Source organism: Lonchura striata, chromosome 6, assembly GCF_046129695.1.
Source record: "Lonchura striata isolate bLonStr1 chromosome 6, bLonStr1.mat, whole genome shotgun sequence".
NCBI classification, from domain to species: Eukaryota; Metazoa; Chordata; class Aves; order Passeriformes; family Estrildidae; genus Lonchura; species Lonchura striata.
The window spans coordinates 51,151,830-51,176,699 of NC_134608.1; the positions used below are offsets into that span (position 1 = coordinate 51,151,830).

Below are 24,870 nucleotides of genomic sequence, written 5' to 3' on the forward strand. Positions count from 1 at the left end.
GTGGTTATGCAGCACTTCACAGAAATTTTGGCCTAATCTACATGAGGCATGAAGCCTCTCTGCTGCATACACAGACAAGATGCCAACAGAAAGTTCACAGAAACACATGAAATCTCAAAGGTGTGTCCAATTTCTGAACTTACACTGACTAAATGCAGTAGGAAATTACTTTGAGAGAACATACTTGTGCTTCATCTTGGACTTGTTGCTGTGCTGGACCTGGCTGCCTCACTATGTAGTTGATCTGACCAACTATGGTCTGTTGAACGTGCTGAGGCGGCTTGGCTTGGTTCAGCTGCAAGCTGGACTGTCCCTGGGCCTGCAGGAGAAGCTCCAGATCCTTTTTCATCTCCTCCAGCTCCAACTGGTGGTTCACGATGTCCAGGCTCTGCTGGATGACTTGTTTGTGGGTGCTCTCATCATGCCCTGCCGGGGGGGATGCCAGTGGCAGCTGCTGCGGGGGTGGCTGCAGCACATGGTTGGATTTTATCTTCTGGACATGGCTCAGCTGCATTCCCACAGCTGATGTCTGCAGAGAAGCCTGTGGGTGGCTCGTGGGGACTTGCTGAGCCTCGTGGGACACGGCAGCACAACCCTGCTGCAGCTGCTGGGGTGGGAAGGGCTTTGCCACCCTCCCGGACACGTTCTCCATCTCCGAGCGCGGCTGCTGCTCCAGCCCGACCTGCGGGAGCTTCGCGGGCTGGGGGGCACCCCGTGGCTCTCTGTCCTGGGGCTGCAGGCTGTACTGCAGAGGGAAGTGCTGCTGATGAAGTGCAGGAGGCTGGTGGAAGCTCTTGTGGTGGCTCATGTCTTGGTAGGAAGGCTGGGCTTTGTTTGGGTGAGGAACGCTGAGGCAGTGGGAGCAGCACACGGGTGCAGAACACGGCATCGCAGAGGGGAACTGGTGTGGCTGGCTGCTCTCCAGCTGGGAGGCTGGGGAGTGGTGCCCATGGTACAGAGAGGGTTGGAACCCCTGAATATTTCCACAGAGTAGCACATCTGGGTGAGATATGTGTCCACCTTCCATTGTGAAACCTCCTGGAAAAAAAACCAGCAAATTTACTCCCTCCTATGGCCTTGACAAATGCATACAATAAAAACTGTACACAAGGAAATGGTCACCATGCACATTTCAAATATAAAAGATATTCAAATATTGCATGCAGTCTGCCAACATCTATTCAAAACAAATTTTCCAATATTCATCTAGTTATTTCAGTTTACAACAAACTCCCACCAATGTCCGTGGAACTCACAGTTGAATTACCCAGCAAACACTTTGAAAAATTGACCCTATTTTATCTTAACTGATGGATATGGCTTATACTTTCATTTTTACAGACGTATGAGCTTATCTTCTCATCCATAAGCACGTGTACAAAAGACAGCTTCCAGGGGGCAAGGTAAAAATAAAAGAGATTAATGCTATGTAGGTGAGACTCGTAAAAACTGGAAATAGAAGTGACTTATGAAATTATCTTGTCCATGCTTTTCATCAAGAGATTATTCCCTGCAACACTTTGATAGCATTTTACCCCTTTTAGGTTTTAATACCTTAAAATGGGAAGAGAACTGCTCTTTTAGATCAGTGATCAGCCCACTGAGCTGAATTTACAGTAAAAACCCATTGCAGTTGGGAAATCTGTAGCTGCTGGGAAACCAAGTCACAGTATGGACATCTGTTATATAGCTAACACTGCAATTGTTGAACAGTGTCTTAAAACCATCTTTGTGCCTTTCAATTGCAATGTCTCAACAGTGCTCAGCTCATTTGGCCACTAAGAGAGTGAAAGCACCAGACACCCCAATGGTCTTTTGGTGAGTGGATATAAATGGAGAGAAAAAACAGGAAAGTTCAGCCACACTAGTTTTTCTTCAGAACATAGCAAGAGTTTCAAAACTGGAGGTCAAAACAAAAAAGGAGGGCCCTTTAGGGGAGGTACTGTATTGGCTGCATCTGTCTAGCCTAGCTTTGGGCATTTGCCTACTATAATTTCTTACCCAAATTGGAGAGTTGCTTAGTCCAGTAGGAGGGATCCCAAGCAAACCTGATCTTCAGAGGAGGGCCCGTGTCTGTGTTACAGTTTGTCTCCAGCAAGCGCTGGATCTGAAACACAATCTGGTGATACATTAAAGGACAATTATTTTATTCACAATTCTAAGGCGGTGAAAAATGTTTCATTTGATCGACATCAGAACCTTAAAACAGTTCTCACAATTACTGCACAACAAGAATTGCTCTTACCAGTTCCTTACTGAAGAGAAATGGGATGGTTTTTTTACTACACACGGCCCAGCTGATGAAGTTCTGGACATGTTCTACCTGTCTGCCTAAGACCACAACACCTTGCAGCTGCTGCTCCAGCCTCTGCTTCCTCTCACTGGTGATTTTCTGTTAATAACATGAATCAGTAGAAAAGAGCTGTCATTCTTCAGACACGGATAACAGATGCAATCATTGGCACTGCATTATGTAGTATTTGCAGCAGTACTGTTCTTCAAAATCTCTTTAATCCACCCATCACAGAAAGGAAGCAAATCCAGCTCAGGAGATAAGTCTGAGTTCAGGAAGAGCAATGACTTCTCCAGGAGCAAACAATCTGCATCATTCTGGCCTTGGTTTAATAGAATAACATAACCCAAGAAAGCTGTAGATGTTGGATCAAATCTGCACCCGGGCCACTTTCTCGTCTGGAAATCCTGATCAGCAGTTTTTCTCCTCAACACGTTTCAAAATAAAATCTCATATATTTCAACTGAACATGCAAAAACCGAAGAGTCAAAACTCAAAAGTTCTGTTATAGAAATTAGACCAAAGAATCATTCCTGAAACAGGGGATTAATTGTGCTGCTAGTGGACTCATACAAACTAAACATTAAAATCACAAGCTGGTTTGTTTTCTAAGTACTCAAAAGGTGCACACATATTCTCTGTAAATGCATTAGAAACCATGGTTAACTCATGATAAGGAAATGTTTTGCCAATTTGCCCTGAATCTTTGTCAACCATTGATTCAACAAAGTCTGCAGAAAAAAAAACTCCAAATATTAAAAAATATAAGGAATGGGACAACAGCTCCCACAGTCTATATTCTTTCCACTGGCACAGGAATTAAATTTAATTTAGTTTGATTTCCCAAGGTATCAAATGAAACTAGCCTTACTTACTTCCAGTTGTTCAAGGAGGATATTTGTTCGTTTATCGATTTCATTCATCAGAACCATCTTGGCCATTTTTATTTGGTTTTCCACCTTTTTGTACAGATGTTTTACTTCAAGCAACCTATAGGTAAGAGGTACACATCCCTGATGTACCATTTATTCACTGGTCAGCAGTTATTTGCTACAAGACCTGATCTGTCTACTGACAGAACCGCAGTGAAAGTTGTATCATCATTTCCCAACAGTTCTCCCCCACTTCTCTGAACCCTGACCACCCCTCTCTGGATGTGACATGTTAATGCTGATGGATTCTCTCAAATTGGAGAGTTGCTTAGAACATGCCAAGAACAGCCTTTAGCTTTTTTTCAACAAATACATACATAATATATCCAAAATGTCCAGTTTATACTAGATTATAAGTAATATAAATAGGTTGGTACTCTTGAAATGGTTTTATTAATGCAGAAGAGATCCAACCACTACAAAATGCATAATCAGTAGCTGAAATCCAGTTCAAATAATTAAATATTTTCAATTTTATATTCATCTGGATAAAAATGCACATTGTTTTGAGGTTTCCTGAAGAAATAAGGTATCGTAAAAATTATCATTATTTGCAATATTGCCATCTTATAGCTCAGAAATAGATTATAAAAAGAAATCTCAAGTCTGAAGTCAGCTGTCACATGCCTTACAAAGAGTATGAATCCTGTATTTACAACGCCATGACTTGTCAGTACCACTTAAATGTGAATTTGATATTTTTAATCTTCCTATTCTTTTCTACCCTCCAAGAAAAAAAAATAGATGCTGCATTTAATTCCATTAACCTACATTTATTGAAAATATTATTTTTACAGATCACCTACTTCCATGAAAAAAAAAAAAAAAGAAAGCGTAGCAATTACCTGTCTTCAATCTGTTTAGCTGAAACCTGAATCCCATTTTTTTTCTCCTCCACCTTAGTTATGACATTCTCCAGGATAATTCTCTGATTTTGCAGCGCTTCCTCAAGATGCCTGAACCTGTGAAAGAAGGGGAAATAGTCATCTGTGGTTTCCCAGTTCATGAGTGAACAGGCGAGAGCAGGGAGGGTTTCTGCCAGGGCAGTGAGACAGCTGGGCTGAGTTTGCTGTGGCTTTTAAATTCAGAGCAGCCTGCAGCTTTAGCTGGCAAACACAGGTGAGAAGAGTGAAAACACAGGTGAGAAGTGCTGAGTGTGGTGAGGCTGGCTGGCAGCCCGGTACCTGTGCTCCCTGTGCTCGGACAGGAGGCAGCTGCGGCAGGTCAGGGTGTCGCAGGTCTCACAAAACACCTTCAGTGCCTCCTGGGGGTGCGCTGGGCAGAACAAGCAAAACTCCCTTCCTTCATCTCCAGCTGCTGAGGAATGCAAAGCGAGGCTGTCACCCACAAGGAGAGCTCACAAAGAGAGCAACCAACCATTTCATGTCAAGTCTCGATAACATTTTTTTAAAGGAATCATCTGATTATCTGATATTGGGTTTGTTCACATTTTTTCCTTACACATCCTACAAACTGAGGACACCAGGAACAAACCATTAAAACAAATCATACTGTCCTCTAAACTCTTATGAGTTTAAAGTATCATGATTTGGAGCACCTGCCTCAACTTTAAATGCCCTGGTCTAGTAAACCACTCGGCAAAACTATTGTAAAATGTAGAATAGCAAATATATTCAATAAACTTGCAGTCACAGCAGAAGCAAGGAGATCCTTTGTTCTTAAAAAGTCACATGAGCAATTGTTTTCCAAATTTGTGCTTGTTGCAATGCAGTTCATAAACTTCTGCAGCTGGGGCTGATGTTAGGCCCTAAAATCTGTTCTTTAAAGGATTTTCTAAAGACTAATGTGATAAAGAGTAAGAATGGACAGTGGACATGCAAAGTGGAAGCATTATTTCTGTACAATCTATTCTTGCCTTTTTTCTGAACTGTTTCAGAAAGAAGGAACACTGTCAACAAAAGACGTCAGAAAAACACAAAGATAAACCATGGCAAAGCCAACCCTCTACCACCAAAGAAAGGCTTGGTTGCTTCCTTACAGTACTCCAACAAAGACACTATCCCATTACTCTTTACCAACATGTGAGAAATTAAACAAAACAAGCATTTTTAGATAACACATTGATTTAAAAATTATGTAAAGGCATTAATAATTTATACATTATTATCTGCTCATATGAAATAAGAAATATTTCCATTTTCCCACACCAAACCTCTTATATACACATTTTTAAAAAACCAACCTGATGCAGAGACCATACTCTCATCCTGTAGAAAAATGAAGCCTTTTATAGATTCAGAAGTGATAACTAGTGCAATTTCACAGACCCACAGAGTGCAGCAAGCTATACTGGCTCAGCCACTTCATTTTCAAATTGTAAATATCACAACAGAGAAGTAGAAAGGCTAAGAAAATTTCATGGCTAACAATGACAACAAAAATATGGAGAAAATCCATGCCACTCTCTAAATAAACACGTATCAAATTGCCCAGTTTTTAGATTGCTATCTACTCTAAATATTTCTGAGGAGCTTGATTTATTTCCTCCAGTTCAATTGACTTTTGTTGCACCTTCTTAGCAATGTGCAGGAAGGTAATTTGTGACAGATTAGGCCAAGATTTTATGAAACAGCCTTATATTGCTTACATTGTTATGAACTATTTACTGCAGTACCATGCTTTATTCTTCAGGAAAGTTTATTGGTTTATGTCATTATTGAATCAAATGCTAATAGATAGCATTACTAAAGGAGGAAATTAGATTAGGTTTTTTAATGCCACTCCAATATTTTCTACTAGAAAGGATCAAACTGAATTCACCTTGACGGCAAGTTTTTTTCTCATTATATTGCAAATATGCACTTGTGTATTAAAACCTGCAGCTGACAAGCAAATAACAAGGTAGTACAACCAATATATATCCAAGGAGGATGTCAAAGATCATCTCCTATGTGATCAGATTTTACATCTTAAAAGGGAAAAATTAAAAAGACCATAACAACTTTCTGACAGTTTATGGGCTGGAAAAGCTTTTCAAAATGTTCAGTGTCTGCAGAGCATACACGCTGTTTTTTTCTGTAAACTCAAGATCAAGTTTTCCATATTAAACTCAAAGTGATAATGAGATATGGTCTTTAAGGTCCAATATAATGAAGTAAAATTCTCTACAATGATTTCCCCCTGTTTTTCCTCTCAGAAGGGCTCTTTACACTTTGGGTGATTGCAGTCATCCCAGATAATTTATTGGGGTTTTTTAATACCATGTCAGATTTAAGAGACAAGTAGATTTCAAATGCAAGCTAAGAATAAAATCAGTATTATCTAACTGCAACACAGACCCACAGCCTCTGCCACCAGTAATCCCCTGAATCAATTGACATATCAGTGAGAACTGCCACTGAGCCATGGTATTCTTGACCTACTTTTTACTCAGCTCACAACAACACTTTTCAGTTTTTAAATAAGTTTAATACTTAGAAAATCAGGTACTAAACAAGTGAACAACCCTGTTTTTTTCTAGAAGCAAAAACCTAACCACAACTACCCATCTTAGCTTCTTAAAAAGAACCTCCCTTGGTAAGCAGAGAAAGCTCAGCTGCCCTAAATTCTGATAATTCATCATTAGAGTTACCATTTTCTACAGCCTATATTTTCTTTATCTCAGATGTATCTCTTGAATAATTAACAGAAAGTTTTAAATCTCTGCTCCTCAGATCAGTTTATGTCAATTTTGGAAAAGCAATCTTAGCTAGTAGAGTTCTGCCTCCACTTCCATAATTCTCAATGACTCAGACCCCTCTCAAGAAAAGCTCAAAAAATAGTTGATTAAAATTGCTAGAAGTAGGAAGGATTTAATGGTTTTGGTGAGGGTTTTTTGCTACTTCATTTCTGACCCAAGGAATCTAACACTGCCAGAAGAAGGTCTGGCCCTTGCAAGGGAAATGGCAAAAGATAGAACAGTTTAAAAGTGCCAGACTTCTTAATAATTTCAAGAACTTGCAAAGAAGGTGACTGTTTTCAGAACACCCTGCACCACATAAATCTTTCCTGACTGACAATGCTGTGGGTTTATTTCCAGAAAAAAAAAAAACAAACAAAAGTCTGAGTTCTGGTATATCCCAGTATTTGCTTTTTTGAAGTGTTCTGAAGGCAAATCTGTTGTAAATAGATAAAACATACATTAATAATAATAAAAATAATACAAAAGCACAAATAACATTCCAAATAATTTCTATATTAACTAGTCTATATATGAACTACCAAGCTCCTTGTTCATGTTTTGTTCAGCACATGGAATTTAGTACTAAAGTAAAATTCTCTCATGTTTTTATGTGTCTGCATATTTTTATTTATATAGCACACACAGACCCACAGCTAAGCCACACACGATTTCTTACCAGTATTTATCAACAATATGAGGTGGTAATCTTTGCTAAAGTGACATGAAACTATAAACAGTTGGAGCCTCAAAACCACAGTCCTTATCTTGTCATCAACTCAAGAAGAAAAACATACTGTCCATCCAATCAGGACATTTGAGAGGAAACTGGGGGACTTCAATTTATATTATTCTTTAGAAAAGACACAAAAATATTTAAAATGTAATTTGTGATTTTTATTATTACCATTTTATAGACTTTTTTGTTTATACTCTATTTAGCAATTGCATATTTTATCTCAAGTGCCTCAAACTCTGCTTGATATGACCACCCAGTACTTAATAAAACTCCTTCTATAGCAAGTCACTTCTTCTACAAGAAAAATCCTAAAGGAAATAAAAATAATCAGTGGGCTTTTTTAATTCCTTTTTCTGTCCATCTTCCTTATGAAGAAGAATAAGCACGCAGCACAAATTCTTATTTTTATCTAGAAATTGCTTATATAAGTTTAGGTTAACATACTCTGCAGCAGATTTCTGACATAGAAGTAAAGGAAATAATGACTAATAATAGGAGATAGTAATACTTTCTGTAGTATTGTATAGGGATGAGACATATTTGCCAGTGGGCTTAATTTGTGCTTGCTCAAGCATAAATTGAAAGGAACATCCTGCAGTGATCACAGCACACACCTTGTCCAAATGCACAGGAATTGCTTTGTCATGGTTTTCTCAGTGAAATTACCCAAACAGGGACAGAAATGCTGAAAGGGCAAGGCCTGTTGCTGTTGTAGCCCTCCTGAGCCATCACTCCATAGATGGGAAAGGCACACGGAGAAGATCCTGTCTGTCAAACACAAATATCCAAACTTTTTTCCAGTACCGTGGAATGCCAATTGTGGCAGTGGCCCTAAAGTTGGAGAAAAATCACCTGATCTCTTGTTGGCACTTACATATCCTTCTGAGTCACACAGAACCTGCATCTGCTCCTTTTGCAGCTGAATAACTGATACGAGAAGAAAGCAAATATCCCCAGTACCTGTGCAGCCTTTCAGGGACAAAGACAGGAAGGGGTCTCCAGGCTCCTGGCCATGTCTGTGCTCCTCTGTGCATGAGCTGCACAACCACTTATTGCATCTCGTGCAGAGACTGTGAGCAGGTCTCTTCTCCTTGCACATGGAGCAGCTCTAAGAACAAAAAGTGCAATTACACACGCGCATGACAAATCAGCTGTACAAACTGCTGTCCTTAACAGATTGTGATTCACATTGGTGAGCTTAATAATTTTTGGCCTCAGACTAAAACAATTCAAGTTATTTTAAGAGTCTGGTTGTAACTGTGTAACATTGAGAAAAATACATAAAACATCCTAATGGTGAGACAATCTAGAAAACAATGTGGGACACCCACACACTATTAATGAAAATCTTAGTTCCTATATTTAAAGAGTTGACCAGAAATTAGCTCAGTTTCTATCTTGATATCACATGTGGTGGAGCCTAAAAAAAACTTTTATAACCAAAATGCAAGAATATTTAAAATGGGGAACAAGGATTGTTATATTTTAAAAAGTGACTAATTTAAAATGTACCCACCTAGGTCCAGCTTAGGAAAAAATTAAGGAAACACAAGATACAGGAAGACCTGGAAACCTTAATTCAGTATTCTCTTCATTGATTCTACAATGTAGGGAATGTCTTTTGCTATATAGGTCGTGCTGCCTGGACATGTCACAAGAGGGAAATGAACAGAGGAGCACAGAAATGAAGTGGGTATGTCAACATCTGGTATCCAGAAGGAACTCAAGAGTAATTTCAAGGACTTCAATGGTAATTCCTTTTAAAAGGATTTGCTCTAGGCAATAACACACGTTGTTTCAAAACCCACAATATTAATGTATTTGGCTCACCACAGTCACAAATAGGTGCTCATGGGCAGAGTGAGCACAGTGATATAAAGTTACCATTATCAAAGCATAAAAAGCAAAGCTTTACCACCACTTTATTAAACTGAAGCATTTCCTTCACTATTACAATATATCTATGTACACACACATATATCCTCAATATTGCTTCTACTCAGAGCTGCTCAAGCAAAGAATAGATGGCAAAATCACTTCCTACGGTGTCCTTTCTGCTGGGCATCAGCTGATCTCCAGTTCAGCTGTGAGCTGAAATATTCACATCCCAACTATTTGATGTGAAATGTGAAGAGAAGGATACAGCCTGTGCTCAGCTCAGAACCCCTGATGCAAGTTCTGGTGGGTGTAAGGGAAGGGTTTCTCCCCATGGTGGCTCAGGAAATAGAAAGTCTGAAAAAAAGAACTATTGCAGTTCTTAGCTGGTGTCTCAGTTTTAAATCACAGCTTTAACACTTAGTGGAACACCCACATCCACCTAAATTCTGTGACACAAGTGAGTCAAGGTCAGATTCACTTCAGCGCAAGAAGAAAAATCTTTTTTTGCTAAAATGAATTTAAATTTTATCATTTCCTTCCATGGGTCTGGCATTTCACAACATTTCTTTTATCAAACCATTACTGAAGAGTTTCTAACAAACAGGTTGGGCAATTCTTGACAATAAGACAACAAAGCAAAGTTTTAAATATGTTTAATTGTTTAGAGAGGGAATTGTTTGTGCAAGCCAATATGCTATTTTAGCCATTTGCTTATCACCAATGTTTTCCAAAGGGTACATACAAGAATTCAAACCAAAAAGCCTAATAAAACTTATAAAACCAAAATGCAAGAATATTTAAATTGGGGAACAAAGACTGTTATATAAAAAGAAGTGACTAATCTAAAATGTACCCACCTAGGCCCAGCTTAGGAAAAAGTTGAGGAATGCTCTGCCTTCTCTGCCATAACCAAAAGTGCTGAAGCACAGGTTTACCTGCAGCAGTTCAGCTGTCAGTCTGACTGGAATTTGTATGGACACTGTACTGTGTTTACATCACTTTTAAGTTGCAGAGTGTTCCCAGAGTTGCATTATTTATGATGTGGAAGTGGACTTTTGAGCAAGAGATTCTGAATTTTGTATTTCTGAAACTGCTGCTGCTGGCATGTAGCACATTCTGTCATTCATGCTCCACTCTCCCACACACAGAGACACCTTGCTGCTTCCAAAGACTTTGATACAAGCCGTGAGAGACTCCCATTTGAACACAGAAGGGAAATGAAGACGATGGCAGCTCAGATGTGTCTCAGATGGCTGATCTGGTGCTCCTCCGATTGGTGTCACCGGTGGTGAAACTGTGGCTTTAATTTGGAGTGTGGTGGTAGTGGTTAGAGATAGCAAGCAAGCAAAGCTACATGATTTGACTTAATAAAAAGGAAGCTGAAAGCTCTGAAGGTTCATAAGTTGCTCTAGGGTACTCCTATGCTCCAGTGAGGAATTTGCATTACTGAACTGCTCTTAGGACTCCTGAGGGATTACAGAAAAAAGAAATCTCCTTTTAAGGATGGCAATCTAATGCTTTTGAAGACATTAGATATTCTCATTTGATTTCCTTTTTACACAAATTCTCATTGAAAAGTAAATGATGCAAGTCACAGTAATTAAGAAGTCCCAGTATAATAAGTGCATTTTAAAAAACTCAGCAGTATCTTGTGAATTTTCTTCCTCTCTTTGGTGAGTGCATGTGAATCCACCCCCTCCTTGCTTTAGATCAACTTAGGCTGCACTCTACAAGCAATGTACACCTGAAGATGTCAATACAGTTTTCTTGCCTTAATTATTTTTTATGTCCCAGAACACTCTGTGGATTAGGTTACACATTCTTTACTTTTTAACAATATCCAACTTTCTCTGTTCCTCCTCTCCGCCCAAACTAGTGGCAACTACACAGCTGAGAATAGTCCTGCCTGTTCACTGAGTATTTAACAGAAGTTAAATCCACCTATGTACAGTGCCAATTCAAGGCAAAAGTAATAATCCAACACCTTCCTTTGAATCCATTCCCCAGTAGGAAACTGCAATATGATGTGACTTTTTTATCATTAAAGCAGACAATCAGAAAATTATAACTGCTCACATGACCTAATGGGTGATGTTGGTGTAATAATTTAGTCAAGACTCAGCTCCTGTGGCTGGCAGGTAGAGAGGGGGGATCGTCCCCTCTGCTCAGCCAGAGAGGCCACATCCAGAGAATTCTCCTCACTTCTGGTCTCCATAACTCAAGAGAGACAAGGAGCCTCTGGAGAGGGTCCAGCAGAGGCCACAAAGGGGATGAGGGGTCTGGAGCATCTCTCCAATGCGGAGGGGCTGCAGGAGCTGGGCCTGGTTAGCTGAGAGAAGGCTGAGAGGGGATCTCATTTATGTTTATAAACATCTCAAAGGTGGGCTAAGAGGATGGTGACAGACCTTTTTCAGTGGGGCCCAGTGACAGGATGAGGAGCAATGGCCATAAACTGAAACACAGGAAGTTCCACCTCAAAATGAAGGTGTCACCCTTCACACTGAGGTTGCAGAGCACTGGAAGGGCTGCCCAGGGGGGCCATGGAGTCTCCATCTCTGGAGACATTCAAACCCACCTTGATGAGTTCCTGTGTCACTGCTCCTGTGACCCTGCCTTGGTAGGGTTGGACTGGATGACCTCCAATGATCCTTTCTAATCCTAACAATTCCACAGTTGTTTACTTTGAGTTGAGAGCTAAAAGAGGACAATGAGGAATCCAAGACCTTCAGTACCTTCCTAATATGTTGATTGTCACAGTTACATCAGTATCAATAGTTTTAATGGACTATTTAAAATACAGAGAGTAAAACTCATTCTTAACTAAAGTTTTAAAATTACTATGAAGGCAGTATGTCCATCTCTGATAATGAAGTAATTACAGTGGTGCATAAGCAAACTGTAAGAGAATCTTTGTTGTTCAAAACAAAATTTGTTCTGTTTTCAGTGCTCATCTGGCAGTGTTTCAACAAACCACAACTTAGTGGCTTTCACTTACCTTTGCCATAGCTGAATCACCAATGGGAAAGTCCTTGAGGAAGAAATTCTCAACTACATCCCTTGCAAAGCAGGTTTGTTTGCACACAGGGCAGGAAAGGATATCTGAATTAAAAAAAAAAAAAAAAAAAAAAAAAAAAGACCAGAAATAAAGCAATGCACACCAGGCATGAGATGAGAACCAGGAAATTATATAAACCACCACACTTAGTGTTGTGGCTTTTTTGGATCACAGGGGCAGTTCCAGGAAACTAAGGCATTCTTCAAGCCCTAAGTGGCTAGACCTGGTTCAATATATAGAAAATAAAAAGCAACAAATTCCTAGAAAACCACCATATTTCAGTTGACTAATTCCCATGTTTATTGATGATATCTGCATGTCCAAATTCTCACCTGGCTTGGAAATGATTAAAACTGAGCTGCTCTTTAAACTGTACCCCCTTGTTACAAATTTACTTGTGCTTTCTGAGATTTTCTGTGGCTCTAGAGCAGCTTTATCCCACCAGAGGTGTACCCAAGCATAAAACACAAACTCCTTAACACCAGTTTTACAGTGAAGGATGCATTCCAGGTGAAGTGACGGGGGAGTAGTGCTCTGTTGGCAGAAGCAACAAGTCAGAAAAAAATTATTAAAAAGTTTCATAAAGAAAATTATTATATTAAATTCAAAGATGGCAAAACATGAGCTCCCCTAAAGCAACATGAGCAGCAGAACCTGGCTCCACCCTCATTAGTAACTGAGCACAACTGGGTAATCTCAGTGTCTGCCTGGGCTGAGAACCAAGAGCTCAAGCAGGTGTCCATGACTGTACATCTGCATTTTTGTACTTCTGATGTTTCATCTCTTGACTTCTTGACCTAGGAGCTCTATTATATTTGGTTGTGTTACTTTGGGGTTTTTTGCAAAAGGACCCTGCATTTTTCTGCCCACATTCTTGCAAACTACTGCAGATGTGAAAACAGTCCTTCAGAGAGGGTGTTGGTGTGTCAGTCTATTTTATCTTAACAAGGTGCATTTTTTTTAATCCAAGTTTTTTACATTTTCTTAAAAACAGAATTCCTATGCTATGCTCACCTTGCCAAGTCATCTATTTATGATCACTAACAACAATATTTTCAATTACTAAATGGTTTAAACTTACCTAAACGTTTTAAAGCAAGATCAATGACAACATTCTCCTGTTCAATGTGTTTTTTTTTCCTTAACTCAAAAATGTTTGTGCACTGTAAGTTAATTAAACCTTAAGTTGTCTATTACTCTTCACATTACACCATTATCAAAGCCTCTCCTGTTTTCCAGGTGCTTGGTATTGCCTGTCCCTTGGGAATGGCTCCTGCAGTCCCTGCCCAGGGGCAGGATGCTAATTGTGAATGTCCTCAGTTTCAGAGCAAGGCTTCTGCAACTTTAACAGCAGCACTTTACAATGACAGGGACACACAGACCCCAAAACATTCCCACATTTCCACTTCTGACAAAAACACTACTCAGATGTCTGAACACGTGCACTTCATTCACAAATGCTTTGAGGAAACTCTGAGTTCTGGAACATCTCCTTTTAAAAGTATCCCTTACTAAGAACCACTTCCATGAGGTTTAGATAATTTTCAGCCCAAATCTTATATAAAAGCAAAAGCATAATTGCTTTGTATTTTTCAAGGTTGCATTTACAACAGAACTGTGATTTGGGGACCCAAGTAGCAGACCACAATCTACCCAAACTATTCATTTTCCTGTGCACTTGACACAGCCCTGAGAGGTCATGCAGACATGAGAAGGAACAGGCTGGGCTCACAGGTGACTGTGCTGCTCAGCCACAAGCCACCCCAAGGGAAAGGGCAACACAAGCAATTTCCAGTGCCCTGCTCATCAGGCATGCAAACTGAGCCTTGTTTAGGGGTGTTTGCTGGCAGGAGTTACAAAGGTGCTAAAAATCATCAGAAAAAGACAATGGCAGAAAGCTGAAAAAGTCTTTTAAACAGTTCCTCTACTTCCTATAAAGACTGAAGCTGCAGAAGTATGTGAATTACCTACAGTTTTTGTAGCTAATCCCATTTTCACACGTTACACCCTAGCACAACAATTCTCTTACACTGGTGGCACTGAAACCTCTCCGTGCTTTCCCAAACTACAGAGTGTGATGAGACTTTTAGGTGCCTGCTAGCAGCTGTGTTCTCTGGAGACACGCAAAAGCAGGAGGCTGGGAAAGCTGTGTTCCACTGGCAGTGCCTCCTACTCCTTGTAGATGATGCTTACTACAAGCACTGGTGAACTGCAGCTCCAATTCCTGGGAGCTGAAACCCTCCTCAAGCTTCCCTGCCAGCCCTGTAGGAATGGCACAGCTGGAACAGCAGCAGGAATAAAAGGACAGACACACTCTGATTGATAAGCTAGGAAGCAAGATACCTGCTCTGCAGGCAGCTCCTCAAATAAGTCTCAGGGGACGTGCTCCAATTCTCAGAGCAGTCAGGAGGAAAGCAGCTCCCAACTTCACAGAGCCACCTGGAGCCCCTGGGGATTGGAACCAGTTTCTTCCTCCCATAACAGCATTGCCAGCTCTTGATCTGGCTAACAGTGAGAAAACCTCCATCTTCTGTAAAACCTTCTGTAGCCTCAGCTACAGAATATTCTGCTGATGGGCCAAGAGGGGAATAGCAAACAAAAAGTGATTTTCTGAAGTCAGAAAGGCAGGACTCTCTCAGTTACTCTCATTCACCTGCCACACGGGTGAGCGTGCACAAAACATGTCTGGGAACAGCTGCTGGCTGGGGAACAAAGGCAAGGACAGCTTCTATCAGCACAGTACACAAGGTAATAAAGGTTACTACTGAAGTTACTATTCGTCGCAGTAAAGTGGAAAAATTAGAAGAAAAAGGCCTCAAAAACTCAAGCCTGCCCTGTTAGCCTGTCCTTTCTTCTAAGTCAAGTTAGCACTTTGCAAGTTCCCATGTGAAAGCAACCCTGGTGTGAGCAGCTCAGCATAGCAATCTATTCCTGGGCAAAAAACAACTAGCACCAGTACAAACTGTTAGATAGAAAAAGGGAAACTATCTCTCATAAACAACCTTTCCTGCACATACACACTGGGGGTTTGAGTGACCAGTCAATAAAGGATAACAATTTGTTACTGGCCAATAAAGTAATTGGCAAGTAAGCTATTGACCAATTGGAGTCACACACAAGATCTGTAAAGCTGTATAAAAACCAGTTACTTAAATAAAGAATGGGCTTTTTCCACTCTGAATGGAGTCTGCGTGGTTTAGTTCCATAACTATTTAATTATATTCCAACACATCATATTCTGTTAGTGCAGAGTGTTAAATCAAATTAAACCAATTGAATGATACCTCATGGAATGCTTATGGCCTCAGGCATGTTCATGTGAGCTTTAAATTCTGCTAATTTGTTACAAACCAGTGAAGAATAGAATACAGCATAATTAGAATGCATTTAGTTTGATAATGAGCAAGTCAGTCTTTATAATGTTTTTAAATTAAAAAAAAAACTTTAATAAAGAAAGAAAACTTCAATAATCTTCATGCTTAGAAAACATAAATCATGCATGGATTTCAGTTCTGCACAAAAGCCTCCCTTATATATTTGCTGAGAAACACAATCAACAGTTTGAAGGTTAATGACATTACTGCTGATTAACATTAAGGGACATCTAAAAGCGATGCTCTGGATGGCAGAGCACAGTTTTCTCCCAGGTTTTAGATCCAAATTATGCTACTCAAATCAGTGCTGATCCAGAGATAGTCAATTGCAAGGAGCAAGTTGCACAGGTCAGAGCTTTGTTTTAGACCACCAAGTACAGCTTTGCTTGAGTAAATGTCAGGGTGTGTCTCAAATATACAGGTCGCTGTAAATTATAATGATTTCAAATCTAAAACTCCCTTGAGATTAACAGAAGGCATGCAGAACCATCAGCTTAATTTAGAAAAAAAAAATTAAAATTTTTAAAAGGGTAGTTAAGAGGAAAAATAATGGGGACACCACAGCAATAGAGTATTGGAAGTCATTTCCTACTCACAGATGGGCTAATGAAAGCCACCTAATACTGACTCCTATGGCTAAAACTTTAATAAAAGCACAGGAGACAAATTTGCATCTTGCTAAAAGAGGGATTGCCTGAGCGTGGTGGCTTTGGAGATCACACTTCTTCAGCTAATTGAGTTTATTTGATACCTTTTCCACTTAATAAAAACCTGTGCTCTATGGAAATGCCCAATCTTTTTCCATATGAATTCCCCAGAGAATCAAAAGTTATCTTGGCATAATAAATACAATACAAAATGAACTGTGGAGCAATTAACCTGAAATTAAGCAAGTAAGTATATCCACATTAACAAACAGCATCACACCGTGCTCGTGCTCAGAGTGCAAACCACCAGTAAGGAATATTTTCCTGGAAACTCCTTACCTGTGCTCTGGATAAAGAGCCCAGAGAGCCACCCACAGTGTCACCTGGTTTTGGGGACAGCTGGGTGGTAGGAAGTGCACACACAGGAATTTCCTGGGATCAGGCAGGGCTGTGGTGCACACTGAAGTCACTGCACCTCGCTCCCACTGCTTTGGCCAGGAATTCTGGCAAACCAGCAGGGAAGAAAAGTGCACTGAGTCACTATAAGGTGCAGAGGTTTTTTTCTCCTCTTGCCTTCTTTCTTGCCCTTTCCTCTAGGATTCATTCAGGCCTCTGGAAGCTTGCCTTGGTTGCATTTTTCCCAAATAAAAATCCCACGGTCGAAATGAACAGCAGTGTCCTACTTCCCTTCTTGCCTGGGTCTTCACTCAAGCCTCAGACTGGAGCAGGAGGAGGGAGAGGAGCTGTTCCAAACCCAGGTAGCAGCAGGTCTCAGTGCCATTCCCTCCCACTGTGCTTTTTGCAGACCATATCCTAAATATTTTTCTTGCCTTCCTACCTTACCACTGCCTCCAAACAGCATTGTTAATCTGTTTTAAGAACCTGCACTTTGCAGACAGCTCATTTAAATATATCATGATTAGAGCACTGTGGGTGCAGGGAAGAGTAGTCAGAAGCCCTGGAGACTCACTGTTTGTACGTATGAGAATGATGCAATTTCTGGGTCTAAACAGCAACTCAGCAAGGAATTACAGGACTCCAACAACAGTTTACATGTTAGGAAATTGGGTACAATTGTGGTGCATAAAGGGAAGCCAGCATTGATATCAAAACCTCTAGAAGTAGCAAAAAGCTGACAGAGATGTTGACACATTTTTGCATAGAATTTAAACTGGTAGGAAGGAGGTAGGAACATTTGCATAAATAATCTTTTAGAAGTTCAGTGCCTCCTGCTGTTTAGCACTTGAAATTGTTATTGATGACATCCCATTTCACTGCTAAAGAGATGACCATCAATTTAGAAAATCTAGCAAGGATCCTAATGCTGGATTTAAGCCCTGTTTCATTGTGGTACACGGAATAAATCCCTACTTCCGAATTATATGCAGGTTAAACAACATATAAGATATTCTCAGTGTATTTGAGCTATCAGCTACTGAAGAATCTCTGGAGACCACACTGTGCTGAAGAGACTCCAACAAAGTGTCAGCACATGGGGGATGTGGAGGAACAGCCCTACATCTGAACTCTTCTTTCAGCCCCATCCCCAGCAGCCCTGTGCACCTGAACATCACCACAGAAGGCACCAGAAAGAGCTGTGTAACTCTGAGTGGGGCTGTGTTCATGTGCAGGCACCTCTGAGCCCTGGAAAGCTTAAGCAGCAGATGTTTACCTGGCTGAATTAGTTTGCAGCCCTTTTCCAGCAGCCACCACCTTTATTTCCACTCTTACATTCCCATCAGCCAGAGTAACTCAACAGAGGGTTGGGGAAAAAAGGAATTTCAGAGGCAGCGGATCCATTAGTCAGACACAGATGCCCAGTCTGGACACTCCAACTCCACACCTGGGATATCCAAAATCAGCTTTCAGGAAAAGAATAAGGTTCTGCCTCATCCTGTTCAAGCCCCAGCTCCCCACAGGTTGGATCTCTCACATCCCACAGCTCTCTGTGAATGGAAGCTGCCACAATGCATTGGACCCTGCAATAATAGCACTTAGAGTGTCTCTTTGGAAAAGTACAAATAAAGAAAGAAGTAGAATTTCAGAGTGGTTTCAAGGGTTTTACTCCACCTATACTGCAGCAATATAATTTCTAAGTGACAGAGCTATGGATCATTTACAGAAATCATCTCTGAATCATCTCTGCCAACTATAACCTCTCCACCACCCCTGGACACCAAGTACATGAAAAGTCACAGCTCACAGCTTTGTTTCAAGCTCTTCCAGTCTGGTCAGAGTTAAATAGAAGGAACCTTCAAGCTGACTGCCTCAGAAATAAATCAATGCAGATAATTTACTTATTATTATCATGAGATTCGATTAGCATAAAGGAACAAACAGTGGAGCTACAACAGACACCACATTTGTACTTGCTGTCCACATGTTGCACCTATTCCTCTGCTCTTTTTCTCCAACAACCCTCAGAATAATTATTCTCAGAGAGCATTTACTACAGCTCAAGCTGCAGGCATAATTTACATTTCCTTGGAGACCCAATTATAGGTTATAGGAAACAGCTCTGAAGACAACTTCCCACTCTACAGTTTCATATTTGTTTAACTAAACCCCTCATTGTTTCACTTGCCTTTTGGGTCTGACAACCAAACAGTACAGTGCAAAGGGCTGACTAACTTTAAACCCACTTTAAGTTGACTAAATATATACATTATGAACAGTTTCTCTCTTCAGAATAATCTTTCTACTCCCCTTTTATGAGGTAAACATGCACTTGGCTCTAAGTGCCTCTAATTAGAGCAAAAGGGTGTTCTCCTTCAGAATTAATAGATCACTGCATCGCATCACTTGCCTTAAATGAGAACAGAAAAAGGCTATTGAGTATCCTGGAGATACCACAGCTCTACCAAAGCAGCTGAAGTGTCTCACTGTGAGCTAAACTGTGGTTTGCAGAACTCTGTAAACCATCTGTAGATGGTTTTTTGTTTGGTCTGTTTATTTTTTATTATTTAATTACAAGCTAAGGCACAGTGTGTCGACACCTGGAGGCTCCTGGAAAGCAGCTCCACACATCCTGTGCCAAAACTTCATACTGAAAACGAGCCTAGAGCTCAATCCTTCTCCTGAAATAAACCTCCCCGAAGATCTCTCTGACCAACAGCTTGCTGACTTTTGGGTGTGCCTCACTAACAAGTGATCACAATTAAGGGTCCACAGTTATATACATATAGCTCCTACCATACAAGCCGAATAAAACTGTTTCCTTTCAGCAGGAAATAATAAAATGCAGCAAGTGGACATCTGTCAATAGTTGAAGCCACATTTCCTCTCTTTAAAACCTCTCTGGTTTCCTCTTGGTTTTACCCAATCTGTTTGCATTTCTCCAGTACATGACCCTATTACATTTCTTGGCATTACGTGAACACAACACAAGCAGAGGCAGTTTTTGAGTTATGCAGAGAATATGGGTAGAAATTATGCAGCCATTTTTCAGGATTTTTGTTATCCAACTTTGAGAAGTACAAAGGGGCAAAGAACATTTTTAAATGAAATTGCAGAAAGTAATAGCTCAGCAGGTTCACAAGTTCAATACAAAAAACATCATACAATTAAATCCACCACTTCACAAAGCAATTTACAAAGACAAAAAGCTACTAATAACATTTTACTTTACAGATTAGGCTAATTACACAATTTGGTCACAGAATGTTAAAAAATTCCAGGGCTTATATCAGTTAGCAGAATTCCACAAGGTGTTTCAGTACATCTTTTCTGATCTGCCTTGTTCTCAGGGGTCCTGTGATTAAGCAGCAATTACATGTGATTTTTTATTATTTTAAGAAAACAACAACAACAAACCCTTTAGTTGAGACAGTCTTGCAAAAACATGAGCTTCTCCCAAAAATGCACCTCCACTGGTCTTCATTTGACTACTTTTGGAATTAATGTGTTGGAGATATTTAAAGCACTAAATCAATTTAGATCACTAAACATCTTACAGAGAGGAAGCTTTACACATGTGGGACAAGTTATTTTGGCATCCACCTCCAGTTCAGGAAGGAGGGATAAACACAGGAACCTGGATGAATCTGGTTTTGAATGCATTTAGAACTTCATGAGAAAGAGGTAGACCCAAGAAAGCAAGAACCAACACTGCACCACGACACACAGGTAGGAGCCTGGGCAAGTCCTCACCTGAGACATTTCCCTCTCAAGTGATGTGAAAACATTCTGGTTTTTTTAACTCAAGCCCTCTCTTGAAAATTATTCTTTTACCCATGCAGTAAAAGACTGGAAACACATAACATACAGATCTGCAGAGGAGGAGAGAGAAAAGAGTCTTCCTCTGTTACAGGAAGACAAGGAATAACAATTGGAAAGCAACACTGGCCTGCAAGGGAAAAAAAAAAAAAACACTACTGAAAAGTTTAAAAGTTTAAAGTTCCCTTCACAGAAAAAGCATATGTAGGAGCCAAAAGCATAAAGATAACTTCCTTTTTCCACTCAAATGACTCCCAAACTCTCAGTTCTCACAGCTATGGATAAATTCTGGTGGCTATGCAGCTTTTCTGCAGGACCTCTGGCTGCTACCTCAGGGCTTTTATTCATGAGTCATCTCAAACACACACAAGAATAAAGTTCCAACACCAATCCCTATCAAATGCCAGGACCACTTAGTCCCAGCTTCTCAGCAACTTCAACAACAACAAACAAAAAACAATAAGCTAGAAAATAGTTTTATGTTAGCAGAGCACTACTTGTAGTAAAACATACAGAAACTTGAACGTTCAAATATTCCTTTTGTGACAAATGCCAGAATAACTTCACTCACAGACACATTCATTTTTTCCACCTTTACATCTTGCTTGAGGAATTCATAGTGAATAAGGAACACATTTTTCTTACAGGCAATACTTTACATTTACTCAGCTAAAATGGCTTAGCACTTGCACTTACCCTTTATCACTGGCACCTGCATATGATCAAACTTAAAGATGACAATGAAAACTGAAAATGTACTGCCCATAACTCAGCAATCAGCACAAATAAACAACATTTAACATCAAGCCATCAGAAGAGTTCACATATTTACCCTGCCTGACCTGTGGTGGCTGCAGTTTCAGTCAGTGGCCTAATTAAGAGACACAGGTGTTTTGGTTTTGCTGCTTTCCTTGCTCATAGATTAACTGAGCCTCTGCACCTGGTGTCTCACTTCATTTACTGGGTCATCACTGCTCATTATTTCTTTTCTCTAATCTTGCTCTTTCCCACAGAAGTTCCCTATCCACACAAGAATGAAAAAGTAAACAGAGAAACTTCAGAAATACAGAAATAAACTGTAAATAAAAGTATTTATTTATTTATTCCATTTTGCTATAGACAAACAACTCCTGATCTGCCTTAAAGAAATAGCCAATATTTTAACTCATGACAACCTGTAGCTGCACTTCATCCAAGATCAGCAAGTGTAGAAATTCACTTTTCCACTCAGTAAACAGAAAGGAGGAGAGAAATGGCTGAGATGTCAAATGAGGATACATAAAAATTATTTGAGTGCTTTTTTCACTAGTATTTTATTAGAGAGGTCCCTCAGACTTTAGGCCTACTATGACCAAGCTTTAAAATTTTTAAGGAGACATTACTTGCAATGACTGCCTGGCTCTCTTCCTCTCCTTCTCCTACCTTATCTTTCTCTGTCTGTACCTACACATGAACAGCTTTTTTCCTTTGCCTTTTCCTTTAGCTTTTTTGTTTTGCCAGCCTTCCAACAGTGACCTCTTAACACTGATTCCACTTGTTCTCAAACATGAACTAGTCTAGTTTTTGTCATCTCACCAGTTCTGATCAGCCTCACCTCAGGGAAGGTGTCTTCTCTTCCTACACATTTCTAAAATCTGCTACTGAAGAGACAATAAATGATGCCTCCTACTCAGCTAAAGTTCAAAGCCTGTGAAAATGCAAGTTATCTACATGCTTTTGCTCGTCTTATACATTAGTAATGAGTCTGGAATGCTTCCCCACAGCAATTAAGACACTTTCAGTAAAATTACTATATTCTGCCATCGAGGTTTTATTTTAAAAAAAGTTACACAACTTCTATTAACATCATGACCGAGAACTGTACAAATAACTCCAAGATTTCAAAAGGCACAGACAAAAAATGCTTCTTATCATCACTAGTTTACTCAGCTTGTTAGGGTGAGTTACAGCCACAACGGTTAAGGTAGAGAAAAACAACACTCACAACTCTTTGAGATAAGGGTTTCAGTGCACAAATGTAATAACAAATATTATTACCTCTGTTAGAAACAAAGAACTGGGTGTTTTTGTGTTGTTGATGGGGAAGCACTGAAGGAGGGGGTGAAAGAAAAATAAAACTATCACCACAACCACAGAACCACAGAAAGGTCAAGAAGATTGCAAAAAAGATTTGCTCTGGAAGCTATCTTGTAGCATTTATTCCTTTATTAAGCTAAGAAAATCAAATATTCATAATGTCAACTTGGTAAGTGAAACATTCAGCCCATTCTGAAAAAATGTTAAAATGCTGCCTCTGTCATTTCTCTTCAAAACACTGCTTTTGGATGAAAAACATAATAAAGGTGGCTTGTTCCCAACCCACTCTCTGCTCACATAAATCTTTGCTCTCCTAGTTTATCAATTTAAAGTAGTGCTGTAGAAGAATAGGCTTCAACAAGTGTTTCTCAGTCCATCTCTTTTTATAATAGTGCATTGCAAAGAGCACAAGGCAGAGGTTTTTAAACATTACCTTCATAGAGCACTTCATAGTCAGTGGGAACACAGCTGTATCCTTGGATCAAACCAGGAAGGCAATCCTTACAGAAGGAATGGAGGCAGGGGAGCATTCTGGGCTCCCTCCTCCGCAGCTCCCATTTGCACACCAAACAATTCCACAACAGATCCAGGGTCTCCATTCCTGCTGGCTGAAGCCAGGCCCTGTAAACATGAAGAGTCACAAAATGGCTCATGACAAGCCCTGCACTTCACAAAACACTCGATCACTCAAGTGCCAGCCAGAGGGCAAACACGGGATGCACCATCAAATAAACATTTCATGTAGTCCCTGTGGAAAAAAAAAGTTCCTTGCAGCTGAAAATCACCTACCTGCTACACAGAGGAGAATATCTTTGCAGATTGCTGTGCAGGAAAGCGTGGTTTAAGGTTTACAAACCATGATCCCACTATCTCTCTAGTATTTGCAACTTCTGTAAAAACTGAACTAATCTGTTCTATCGATCTACTTACAAAGCTGAATTGTCACACGCTGTACATTTCCTGCAAGAAGCACTGACACTGTGCTATTAAAATTATGAGATTCTCTGGCTGCTTTTGCTCAAATACTTTACAGTTTTCAGGTAAAGAAAATAATACCCATAAGTCCATCATTTCACCAATGCATGTTAGAAAGCTGCTTTGAAAAATGTACAGCATCTTCTGACAATCTTTTTTATAGAAAAAGCACTTTGCAGTAATCAAATTTTAGCTATCAAGATGACCACAGATCAGATTATCAGACCAAACCTGAGCTTCCCAGTGTTCCTCCCACCAGCCTAAGCTCCCCAAGGTCAACTGAGAGTTTTGCAGTTCATGTTTCATCCTCACTTCTGAGATTGTCAGAGATGTTGATCAGATACAGACTGCAAAGGGTAACTCCTGCAAGTTGTGTCAGAGGAGAAAAAGCAGATAAAGCCTCATTTCCTCTGGAGCCACTCTTCCAGCTGATCCAACCTCCTGGGACCAGAGTCCCACGTAGCTGCTAACTGCCCTAGCATGGTGGCCCTGCTACCAGCAGGATGGAATTGAAGCTACAGGAATTAGCCTAATTTTCCAGATTTCTCCAGCACAGAAGAACAGCAGCTCTAATCTTAGGGCTATCTCTTCTCCTGAGGGAGTCTGTCTTCTGGTAGATTCCAGTGTAAATGGTTAGTAAGCAGATCCAGGTTTGGGTTTTTACTCTGCAATGCAATGAAAAAAAAAAAAAAATTACCAACTAGTAGCTTTTTTAAACATTGTGTCCTGAAGTCATCAGTATTTAAAATATTTTAGAAGAAAAATGGAGCCTATCTTAAAGTCTGCGTCCTATTTCATACCCAAGACCCATTCAACTAGGTAGATACCCACCAACTTGACTAACAAATTACTTAGATAAATTCAAACCTACCACTAAAACTCCAGATTCCAATTCCAAAACCAGAGGTCCCTTTAGAAATGAGGTGTGCCAGCTGTACCTGTGGTTCAATTAACATTTTATCAGTGCCTATTACACAAACTCACTTTTTACAGTGCATCTTCATCAA

The 24,870-nt window shown here is 40.0% G+C and overlaps 1 protein-coding gene across 1 annotated transcript in view; it reads right to left on the reverse strand.

Annotated features, from left to right (window-relative positions):
• The window catches only part of TRIM66 (tripartite motif containing 66), a 44,127-nt gene extending 20,586 nt beyond the window's left edge, over positions 1-23,541 (reverse strand). Inside the window, exons 1-9 of the mRNA XM_077783779.1 lie at positions 23,322-23,541; positions 12,517-12,620; positions 8,604-8,751; positions 4,410-4,542; positions 4,071-4,187; positions 3,169-3,283; positions 2,246-2,392; positions 2,002-2,119; positions 185-1,038 (exon numbers count right to left, since the gene is read on the reverse strand). Coding sequence (XP_077639905.1) covers positions 185-1,038; positions 2,002-2,119; positions 2,246-2,392; positions 3,169-3,283; positions 4,071-4,187; positions 4,410-4,542; positions 8,604-8,751; positions 12,517-12,620; positions 23,322-23,541 — 1,956 coding nt within the window. The remainder of the gene's footprint in view (positions 1-184; positions 1,039-2,001; positions 2,120-2,245; positions 2,393-3,168; positions 3,284-4,070; positions 4,188-4,409; positions 4,543-8,603; positions 8,752-12,516; positions 12,621-23,321) is intronic.
• Positions 23,542-24,870: the final 1,329 nt, after the last annotated feature.